This window comes from Orussus abietinus, unplaced genomic scaffold (assembly GCF_000612105.2).
Source record: "Orussus abietinus isolate OABI.00-Male unplaced genomic scaffold, Oabi_2.0 scaffold4, whole genome shotgun sequence".
Classification (NCBI taxonomy): domain Eukaryota; kingdom Metazoa; phylum Arthropoda; class Insecta; order Hymenoptera; family Orussidae; genus Orussus; species Orussus abietinus.
In genome coordinates this window covers 618,289-630,342 of record NW_019396014.1, presented here as the reverse complement: position 1 = coordinate 630,342, position 12,054 = coordinate 618,289, and the positions used below count along the sequence as shown (strand labels likewise).

Here is a 12,054-nt window from a genome sequence, read left to right as displayed (position 1 = left end):
AACCGATTCCCATGGGCAGGTGAGCCGAAAAAAGTTCCAGGTAAAATCACCCCTACGTGATCATTCCTCATAATTATGAGGTGTAATTGTCGGAAGCTGCCGTGATGCCTTTTTTCTTGATGCCTTTCTTTTTTTGTATTTTTTATACCTTCTTTTTATATCTAATGGCTTCGCCTTGTGGATCCATTGCCGATGATTTATCCCGAAGGTACTTCGAGGCGTCGGGACGCCGTCGGCTGTCTTCTTGCGCGGACCTCCGCGACACGTGCCGGCGTCGCCACTTTCATAGGCGTACTTTTAAGAGCTCGCTGCAGTGCGCTCTATTCCGAACGAAGGCTTCGTTTTAGGCTTACCTTGGTGTCGAGAAACCCGGAACTCTTGGCATGGTAATGATTATTTTTCTTCCCTTTTTTCTCCCCCTCTCGCTCTGTATCTCGCACTTTGTATCTTGTATTAGCCGCGAGGCACGTTCACACGTCGGCCCCGACGACGACGCGACGACCCGGAAGACTTCCGAGGTATTGCGAATGATATAAATATTAATAACTGAGGTGACGGTTCGATATTATTTTTTTTTTATAATTATTATGTGTTTCCTCTTATATAAAAAAATTATTTGAGTCTAGTGAAGCTTAGGTGCGTGCAGTCTGCGAAGATAAGTAGACAAGACAAGTTAAGTAGCGAAGACGGGCCTTCTCATTGCAGAGCCTCGATCCTGAAAAACGAGCTCGCATCATTCTCTACTCTCGTCCTCGTCTCTTCGATAACTTTCCTCCTCCTTCGGTGGAAATACACACCTACGCTCGCCTCACGGCCGCGATCTCATGTTACGAGCTCGATTACGTCGTATCCTGCAACGTGCGGCTCGTTATCGAAAAACAAAATGTCGCCCCCCGAGAATTTCCATTAAACACGAAAAACCGCATTCCGGAGTGATCGGATTACTCCGCCGAATTCGAGATGCATGGACATGTGAATAACGGAGAGCGAATCGAGGACCGCCGGTGATGGACGACCCGCCGCCATTTTGGACCACTACGCGGAGACTTGTAAGACGTTTTCCCGAGGTATTTCTTGGGGAAATCGATGTTTCGATCAGGTCAATCGAAAGGTTCACTCGGATTCTTGAAGATGCCCTTTCGAAATTCGAGTTATCTCCACGGTTCATGTAGAAATGGACGGAAGAAGTAGTCAGGTGGTGCGCCGCCGCTCGGGAGCGTAATTCAAGAGAACCAGTGGAGGCGATGTCGACGTTATTGGTCGATCAGCATTCCTTAGGCAAGTTCCGGTGAAAGGAGCCGGTCCAATCAGCCGTCTCGTGGACGGTCCCCGACCTAACCTAACCAATCAACGAGTGCCGTTTGGGACCGCTGCTGGCGACCCCAGCGGTCGATTCGAGAATCAACCTCGAGGAGTCAAAGGAATTCTACCGACGACCGTTACCGGAATTACCGATCCAAGAGAACGGAATGACAACCGGTCGCCGGATCGCCGTTGAGGACCCCCCTTAATGGCGACCAGAAGATTCGAGATCCGCCATTTACAATCCTTAAGACGTCATCGGAATTTCCTAGCGGTTCCGGGCCTTTGCATGAAATTCTTCGCCAATCACCAATGACTTGAATTTATTGTCATCTCTTTCTTTTTTAACCTTACTTTATTGGTATTAAAGTATTCCCACGGAATGTTCAAAGCTACCACCGTGACGAAAAAAATAGATTTTCATCACATTTTTTATAAATAATATATCAACAATTCTCGTGATCCCGAAGCCAAAAATCCTGGCGAAAAATTTTTGCGGTTTCCAAGCAAAAATCAAGAATCTCCGCTTATTTCCGCGATAAAGTCATCCTCGAAAAACGTGGCGGTTAACATTTACTCGCGTAACGGTGTTGCATAACTGTCCGAAAGCTTCCTGAGAACCGTCAACAGCGTCTCGTTAACGATCTTCAGGATCGAGCCGAAGAGGTCGGGACCTTTCCCGCGCCGATTTATGGAGTTATTCGCAGCCTAGGCCAGGGCCGCGATTGTTTACGGGTTGTTTAATAAAAATAGACTGGTCATTACCAGCCCCCTTTGGGAGGAAAACCGTCGACCGGTTCGGCATTCCGGGATCGACTCGAGACTATCGACCCGGACTATTAATAGCGCTGATTTATTGGTATCTGACTCCCTGGAAACCGCCGAGATCGACCAGTGATCGGATCGATAGATCGCCGATCGGCAGGTTCAACGTCGCCTCTCTAATGTGTCTCTTGACGACCGGTCGGTTTCCTACGCATCGACTCCGACAGGTTCCGCTCTCTGAGAATGGCGACCTACACCGAGAAATGAACATTTCATTGAACCAAAGAAATACTTTATTAATTCAAAGAATAACGATTTAACTCGAATAAATTCAAGGCAACGTTTCTTCGGAATTAAGAGAATTTGAGTCCAATTGAGTAAAATAATTATTCTTTGAATTAATAAAATATATTTTTTTGCTTCAATGAGTTTTTTTTTTCCTCAATATAGATGAACCTAACACCTGGGCTGGTAAATCTAAACCTGGATTTTATGAGTGACGATCGATCGAGAAGAAGGATTGTGCGTGAAAAATGGAGATTTTAATTACTGTGGAATTCTTCGATCCTGAAATGACTTGAGTGGGTACGTCGAAGCGCAGTAAGTCTGAGTGACTTTAACGCCGCCTCAGCTGCACAGGCGATGACGGACCTTGCACCTTCCGCGGTCTAAATCATCGCCGTCGCGAAATCGCGCATCCTCGACGCGGATGCAACTCTTACGCAAAATGCTGAACGACGTGACTAATGTCGGCGACGAGTCACGGTACGTGGTAAGGGATGAAGAGCGAGAGTCTTTTGAAGAACGCCGCCAGAGGAGCGGCGCGGGACCCTGAAGAAGATCTCGAAGAAGAACCCGAAGAGCCGTGAAAAAAGGGTCTCCGCGAATTTTTCCCCGCGTTTTCCCAGCTTCTGATCGCTTTCCAAGCGGACTCGCAACGATGACAGGACTTTCTCCTTCCGATTACCGCGATGACGCTGTAACTCTAAACCGTAAAGGCGTAATCACTGTTCGTGACGTAGTCTCACACGAGACCTCGGGCATTCCCTCTTCGAGGTGGAGAAACCTCCTCGACTCGTCACCGATTTTTACAGCCTGGAATTTGAGCCGGCTGGGGAGTTGGATTATTTTTTCGATGAATCCTCGACTCAATTATGGCCGCCATTTTTATAGTTGGACACTGTTGAACATGCTCGAGTTAGCCAACGGTGGAAATCCTGGCGCGTCCTCGCGACCAGAAGCAGGAAGTCGGGTAGATCGAGGTGCCTGATATCTCCCGACCTCTTGCAAGTGTCAAAGTGCAAGTGCAGTAAAGTACAGCGATATAGTCGGTGATCTCAGCGAGAGTCCCGCAGGAAATCTACAAGACCCGAAGAAGCGTGCCTCGTGGCGGATCGGTATCGCCACGAGCTATGGCGATCCTCGCAACTGCAAGGTCGCACCTGCGGTTTCGTACGCCGTTGATTAGGCACGTTCGACACGTAATGCGTGCCTCTCGTGCAGCTCGTAACGCGGAAATGACGTTCCCTACAGATGACGCAAGGCGCGGATGCCTAAGAGCATCGAGACCCTATGTGGCGCTTTAGATTCCCGCCATTTTCTAGAATCTCTCTGAAGAAAAACTGCCAAGTCTTCCGACGTGCACGTAAATTTCCTTAAATACTTACTACAAGGTAGCATACATTCTCGCCATTTTCAAAAATTTCTTTGAATTTCCTGCAAATCAATCGAGATGGCGCAAAAACGGGAAACCTATTCCGCGCGGCCGCCATCTTTTTTCCGGCTCGTTCAGCGCCCACGCGCACATCTCGTCGCATATATTCTCTTAGAAATTTCTTTAAAAACCTCAAAGCTTTACCATGCACGCATAAATTTCCTTGAATATTTCCTGCAAGTCGGTCGAGAATGCCCAATTTTCTGCGATTAAGTAGCGCTCAAACAGGAAATCTCTTCCGCGCGGCCACCATCTTTCTTCCTGCTCCCGTTCGTCGCCCACGCGCGCGTCTCGCCTCTAAGTCGATCCATATTTCTTTGCAGAGATCGCGTAGGCTTCGGAAGCCATCTACGGTACCGAGAAATCCACTTCGTCATCTCGCCATGGTTATGTCCTGAAGCGGGTCCTCTGGTGACGGCCATCTTGCTATAAGGAGACTTCTTCGCGGAGGGACGCCGACTATTCATGCGTCGCTCATGTAGAATTTCATGTGGGACAAAAGCGCGTGGCGGATGTGCCGGTGGTCTAGACGAGTTCTTCTCTTTGTTTCTTCTTTTTTCTTATCACGGATAGGTTAAGAGTGGGCGCGTCCGCCAGGAATTGCCGGGTAATTGTTTGGTTTGCGGGCATCGTTAATGGCGACTTCGGAGAGGAAGCGTCGACAGACTCGGAGGTCAGTTTTTCGATGTCTTCCGCGATTTGCCGACACCTGATAATTTCTATTCTAAGTCCGCGGCATGTGCTATCTCTGCCGGGTTTTGAAACATCTCGAAAAATTTACCTGACTTTTTTTTTCTTCTCCTTTGTCTTCCGTAATTCCTGCTCTACGTTTCGTGCCCGAATACAGCTAATGATGTAGGGATCCTACCCACATCATCCATTATTTATACAATAAAAAATTCAAATTACTCCACTAGACCTCTATTAGCACGTCGTATATTATCATTATCGTCCACTTTTTCTCGCTCGCGCGTCATCCACGCTTCCATGATTTTTTGCTTCGATCGCGAAAGCGACTACCGACTTGCGCCTCCATCCTCGAATATTCGTAAAAAAGGGAATTCCAATCACGCTACCGAGGGTTAATTAGCATATCGAGTATCTGTATTGTCGACTATTCCCGTCTTCCGCGGTCCTGCCACTTTTTGCCTTGGGAATAGCTACCGACTCTCAGGACGGTCCAGCTTGCAGCATCCGGCAGAGCCGCTGCAGCAGCCTCTGATAATTAATTCAGCGTACCGACCGAAGCCGGACCTTGGCATACAGACACGGCCGTAGGACGCCTATAAATTGGCTGGAATGCGCCCCGAGTGATTTTTAGCGGTTACGAATGCGTGCAAGGGCAAGGCTTTTTTCTCGAGCGCCCCTTCAGAAAAACCGAAACTCGTCTCTGACGCGTAAGCCGGTGCGTTCCGGGACAAAGAGAGGCGCAGCCTCGTCTCACGGAATTCACCCGTGAGATGAATATTAAAATTCCTGAGAAAAGTGGGTATAAAATTGGAAGAACGAATTCTCTCCCGGAGCTGGCACTCCTCCCGTCCTTAATTTATTTTTCGCGATGACTTTAACGGAGAGGAAAAATTTCTTTATCGATGTGTCTCTATTTTTTACGCGGCGTCTGAAAATCTCGGCGCACAGGAGCGCAGCCTGAAAGGGCGGAGATGCGCCTTGACATTTGATCCAGGTCGAGCCTCGAGGATTACGCGTTCCGGGAACGCAGCGGTCATTAATGATGATTAAAAGATATTCTTTCGACGTGCCTCGGGTTTCCCGTCTCTTTTCCTCGGCCCTCTTTCTCTCTCGCTCGAGCGGACCTTCGCGGATCGCTCCCCTCGAAAGAGCGATCTGGACCGAAAGATCGCCGATCGATCGCAGATACGGGCAATCGATCACCCTCGAGTCCGCCTTTTAAACGATCCTCTGGATTTTTTGGATCTTTTCTAATACCTGGTCCCACTTCTCGACCTCCCCGCCAGCTGCAGGTCAACTGCATTCTGGACATTTACGCGCAATTGTGGTTTTCATTTTCCCTTTTCCTTCTCTTTCCGAGGGAATGAGCGATCGAGAGATTACAAGATCACGAGATCTCGCGATCGGAAACCCTCCCAGGCGATCGATTACCCTCGAATTCGCTTTTTAAACCGACTCTCGACCATCTTTTGATTTTTTCTGCAATTTTTTCCTCCCCCCAGCCATCTCGTTTTGTTGATCACTGATGGAACGAATATTCTTTTTCCACTAATGGCGAGTTATATACGAGCAGGCCTAAATGGCAGTAAGTTTTGAAACGTGTCAGCCGACTTAATGATTTTTCCCGGGTTATTTTTACGTCGCGATTAACCTGGTTCCGAGGTTGCGGACGACGAGGACTCTCGTCTCTTAGCCGACCCACCTGGCGGACGTAAAATAGAAGTCCAGTCTTTTCAAATTTTCACCGTCCCACCTCTAAGGATAATTCTTGATTTATTACCTCTGCTACACATTACAGCCGTAACTAAAATAAAAATAAAAAAATTCACCGCGAGAAGGAATACACAAAATTAGTAATCTTCGTAATTAAGGACATTCCAGGTAGTAAGTAATGGAGGGCCTTTTCTCTTTTATCTATCATTTCTTTCCCGACGATTTTCTTGCAATTCTGGAAGAGAAAAAGGGTTTCTGGGTTGACCGAAGGTCCCACCTCGAAACCAGGTTAATCGCGTGACCTCCGACCTCGTGGACGACCCGCACGGCGGCAATTCCGCGCGTAATCGGCGCGTTGCGTTACGGACCCGCAGGATCGTTTGCCCTCGCTTTTGCAAGCAGTTAAGGACGGTTTAAAGTGAAAATTACGGCCGCACTTATGCCCGCGGACGACAATCACGGTAATGTCACCTTAAACGCGCCGAACAGCCGGGATTATGCGGAGAACGAGGCCGCCATTTTGGTACCGGCGAAGACGCCGCGTCTAGCTCTTCCACGCTGGACCTAGGGGGTATTCCCACAGGAAATCATGGATTTCAGCTTGAAATAAAGCTTGGAATCGTTGAAAATCACCAACAATCAATCAATGTCACAATTTTAAGGCCGAGCGTCACTTGTTACCGAATCGCATTGTCTATCGTATGAAGTCGTAGGCGATCGGTTCCCAAAGAAGAAAATCGTTTTCACTGACTTTAGCGTTAATAGTAAATCCCGATGAACGATAATTCGCTCTCGAGACGCCTTCTGGTTGGCTCACCCACGAGCGATGCATCCTGCATCCGCTTTGCCATAATCGACGAAAGGTTACGAGAATGGATTTTCCAGGAGGATCTACGAGGATCCCAGAGATCCCTCGGCCTTGCGCGGGATAAAATTCGCTTCCACGTGCATCGTTGCAATATGCAGCCGGGCCGTGGGCGAGGTGTGCGTACCTCTCGCTATAAGTTCAAGAGATTGCGATCGCCTCGTTGCGCAACCTGGGAATTGGGTGGAATTCCATAGCCGGGAAAAAAAATATCGGAGCACGGCCGCCACGCACGTTGGAAGAGAAACTTCTAAGTTAATGAGAGATAGTATTAATTATTCTTCGATATCCTTCCACGAATTACTTCACCATTTTTTATTAACTCCTCATTACTATTATTTTTCAATATCCCTCCACGAATAACTGGTAAGAAAACGAAAATGTACTACTTGATACGTTCTCCTTAAAATGCGACTCTAAGTGCACTCTAAATAACATATGGATGTCGCTAAAGAAAAAAATACTGCTAGTCGGAAAAAGCTTTAAGATATATTTTTTTTTATTTGTTTAACAAGGGAAAAATCGTAAAATTGAGAATCTCGTCGCACCTTGGAGGGCGTAGGGATGGATTGCATCCATGATGCACTTTTGCGAGGGTTCACGAGGTCGCCGGTGCGTTGCGCAAGTTTCGGTTAAAAAGTTGACGGAATTCGATCGGGTCACTGGATGTGGAGTGCGGATCCGTCGAGAGGGGAGAGGAGAGAGGCCCGGGAGAAGAGTCGTAATTAATGTGTCTCTAAAGTGGGTAAAGGCTGGTTCTCGGGTGCATCCCGTGGAAGTCGCGACCTCGCTGCATCGGTCGTGCAATCGGACGAAGCGCTCCAATGGACGTTGACTCGAGCTCGATCCGGGAAAATCTATCGATCAGATCGGATCGATGCGATCGATCCGATCAGGAGGACCCGCGGAGGAAGAGAAGACGCGACGATGGGGCCCAAGGTTGTGACGCATGCGCGACGAGCACCGAGTGGTGCAACGTCCCGAGGACTATCGCAACGAGAACTAGTCGCGTTAATTGCTCTGCCGCGTATAAAGCGTTTCTCCGTTTAAACTCGACTTGCGTAAATTCCAGGAGGCGCGCCTCCAAGGCCCGGTTTCGTTAGGGCCACCAGGTCGACCACTGCGATGGCCATATTCACAAATTTCATCGGAAACTAAACTGCTCTTTACGTGCACACGGTAGATTAAGGCGTTTTAACCCTTCCGCTACGGTATAAATATTAACATACCGCATTCGCACATTTGTTCCTGACGATAACAATTTTCAAGCAACTAGGGTGTTTGGAGGAAATTTTTGAAACACCAATCGTATGTTAACCCTTTCGTGACGGGGGATATATCCATCGATATGTCTCCAATGGCCTAATGTAACGCATTTAGTGAAGGTCCCTCGGTCCACCGTAAATATATTCGGTGCGTGAGTTTTTTTGGATAAAAATGAGAAAATAAGTATCTTTGCGCGGGACTTACCATAGTGTCCTAGGGGAGATCCTCGAGCGGGTCTACGCGAGTACCTTGGTTCCGGAAGAGGCACTTCGGAGCGTCTGCTTAACACTTATGGACGTGGTCGATTATTTCCTTTTAAAAGTTCGTATCGTTCTCCAGGAGCTCGGACTCGCGGATTCGGGCGTGATCGGCCGACTGGTCATCCTGGCCGCGTCGCCGCGGCTATTCTTCGGGATCGAATCGTCGCGGGGCCCGAGTCCCACCTGGGCCCAGGGTGGGGCGCGGGCCCCGCTGGAGGAGGGTGGACACTGGCGGGAAACGGAGGTGAATCGGAGGAAAGAAACGCGCATTGTTGCGGGTCAGCCCGATAGTTATGGGTCCCCGGCAACCTTGTCCCAGTGCCGGGCGCGTCCATCCGTCCGCAAGAGTCGCGGCCGAAGGCGTAGGAGTGGAGACCGAACGCCGATCTCCGATTCGTCGGATCGAGAGGTGCAAAAGATAAGGCCTCGAAATGGGGCCCTACCGGTCGACGGAGGAAGATCACCGAATTTCGGGAACCTGGGGCCACGTTCAGGACTCGATTCCAAGGCGCGAGCATGACCTGTACTGATATCCATTGATACCGATATCGACCTATCAGACCCTAAAACGGGGCCCTACCACTTGGCGGGGGATTTTGGAATTCCGAAATCTTGCAAGCATGGGATCGCAAGTTGAGGTCGATCGTCTGATACACCTTTGATCTTTAATTAGGACATAATTGCACCTAGCTGCGCTGACGTCCTTAAGGCTCTCCTCGCGACGAACAAAGTTTCGGTTGTCGCAATCGTTATCGTCCAGTCGACGCGATAGCGCGTCACATCGTTAACGTCTACGAGATACGATCGGTTTCGAAAGTCGGTTTAGGATAATCGATGGACGATCGAACATTAGATCGATCGCCGATCGATCGGGGGTCGCGGCCAACATCCCCGCGGAGAGAACCTGTCCGATGAACCGTGACGTCGACTTTGGACCAGATTCGATCGATCGATCGAAGATCGCGAGTTGCGCCATCGAGGCGATCTGACCTAATCGCGAGTCCTTTCGCATTTCGGCAAGGTTTTGTCCTTCGAGCTCCTGGTTAAAAAAGGACTTCGACAATGTGCGGAGACTCGGAGCTGAAGTCGCTCCAGTGCAGTCGGCTACGCCATTTCGTTGTCAGAAAAATTTATATCCGGTGTATAAAATCGATCTTGGTCTTGATCTTCGACTTAGTTTTCCATTTGCTGGTCACTAGAAGGTATTGATCGGCGAAACCGATCTTGGTCCTAAATTTTTGCATTTGTTCATCGAATCCATTTCGGTCGAATTTTCGCCATTTCGTCCGCTAGTCGCGTCTCTTCGGGCTCGCCTAGAAGTCTCGTCGTTTCATCACCCAAGTGGGAACTGAAATTCCTCCAAGATGCAGATCCTTGGTTCCGACTCGTAATTGCCGGAAAATCGGACAGTGGAAGTCTTGGCCTTGACGTTCCGAGGGTCCCCGTTTCGTCAGAGCTCGTGTTCTCCATAATGGAGGTCTTCCGTCCGCCTTCCCGCTGCGGACAAAGTGTCGACGCCACTTGGTTCCGGACGCCCCAAGACCTTGTCGTCGATTTCTCGTGGCCCCGGTAGTAGTCATCTTCCCTGCCCCCTAAAAAGAAATTTATTTCATTAAAAAAATCCATTCGACAGATAAAAAAGAAATACTGAACCAAAGGAATATTTCTTTGAGCCGCCCGAAAGAAATAATTGATTATTTAAAAGAATATAATTATTTGACTGAAATAAACTCGACAAAAAAAAATTGGATTCAACGTCTCTCTGGAATTATGACAATTTACTAGCACCAAATAATTATTCTTCGAATTATCCAAATATTCCTTAAATGAATTTTTCTTCTCTCATTGCAGGATTTAATTCATTCCAAGAAACATTCCGATAAACAGAACCGAATTTTACCTCACTCGACCAAACTGCTTTTGCTTCAATGAACTAAAATGTTTTAATCAATTTTACAAGGTATTTCAGAAGGTATTTTTGTCAATAAATAAATATATCTCCGTATTTACATTTGCCGGTTAAAAAGGTCTTGTGCAAGACCTCCCCCTCCGAACATGTCATTTTGACTCGAGTTTCGGAATTATTCCGCATTGCCAACGGGGTGGCAGGTGACAGGAGCCTCCGTCAGCGGCATTGGAGGTGCGTTTTCCGCATGCGAGTCGCGTCCACCATGCGGAGAACGCTCCTTGCGCCGTCTAAGCGGAGGCGAGGAGAACCACGTGATCGTCGTCATGTTCGGACGTTTTGGGCATCCACGGTAATTGCGACATGTAGGAATCGAGCAGGAATTGAGGAACTCCAGTAACGGCCGTGAAGAATTGCTCTTAAAAAGGGTCGGAAAAAAAGGGGGATAATTTCGGAGGCTGCCCCGAAAAACTCGACTCATTAGTAGCACGAGTTCGGTTCTTTGGAAACACGGTTGCGACACGTAGGAATTAGACGTAGATGATGACCTAAGGATGGATTATTGCAGGGATTTCGTCGGAAACGTTACCATATTCGAGGCGAAACTTTTTCGGAAGTTTGGCCACGAGAGGTATCGATGTGCTCGTGTCGAAGGTCGCTTTCGCTCAGGTTACGGCGAGCGTATTAGTGGTCGCCAAAAGCGACCCAAGATGGCGACCTTCACCTTCCACCGAACGATTGGCCAATCGGCGTCGAATTCGCCAGGAAACGCGGCAGCCGGGGATCGAACTGAGAATTGCACCCTTTCCGAGTAATCCAAGCTCGATCCAACTGGCGAAACTGCTAACTCACCTAGGTCAACACCTAGGCGAATTAGCAGTCGCTGGACGCGATCCAAGATGGCGGCCTCGATTTTCCGGCGTCACCGCGCCGATCTGCACCCGCTCGTATTAAAATTCCACCAGTCGCCTTCCGAGAAGTCGCCCTTGACTTTCCGATCGAATCGATCGTCCACAAAGCAGGTCGACCCGACGAAGAAGACAACGTGTCTTTTGTGGCGTCTAAAATGGCGAGGAGCGATCAAGCTTAGTCACGGGGACGAGGATACGCCGGGTATAAGGTCGCCTTCGCCGAACGTGATCCAAGATGGCGACTTTCCGCTCGAATCGATCGTCTGCAAAGCAGGTCAATGTGAAGAAGAGGTCAACGTGTCTTTTATCGCATAAAAAATACCGAGTAGCGATGATATCCTACGTGTAAGGTCACCCTAAACGCCGGTCCACGCGGAACGTGATCCAAAATGGCGACTTTCGATCGAATGAATAGTCTGTAAAGCAGGTCGACGCGGCGAAGGAGTCAACGTGTCTTTTATCGCGTCCAAAATGGCGAGTAGCGAACGAGCTTAGTCACGGGGACGAGGATACGCCGCGTGTAAGGTTGCCCTCGCCTAGACGCCGGTCCCCGCCGAACGTGATCCAAGATGGCGGCCTTCACCTTCCGATGGCCGCGGATTGGCCAATCGAAATGGCGAATCCGTGTCCACTCGGGATCCAGGATTCATCGGTGTCGCCCC

At 49.0% G+C, this 12,054-nt stretch overlaps 2 protein-coding genes across 2 annotated transcripts in view; one reads left to right on the top strand and one right to left on the bottom strand.

Annotated features, from left to right (window-relative positions):
• Positions 1-8,705, bottom strand: part of LOC105695653 — a 36,830-nt gene extending 28,125 nt beyond the window's left edge. The window contains exon 1 of the mRNA XM_012417422.1: positions 8,520-8,705. Within this exon, the coding sequence (XP_012272845.1) occupies positions 8,520-8,522 (3 nt within the window). The 5' untranslated portion in view covers positions 8,523-8,705. The remainder of the gene's footprint in view (positions 1-8,519) is intronic.
• Positions 1-12,054, top strand: part of LOC105695652 (nuclear migration protein nudC) — a 48,617-nt gene that overhangs the window by 29,500 nt on the left and 7,063 nt on the right. The gene's annotated exons all lie outside the window — the stretch shown is intronic.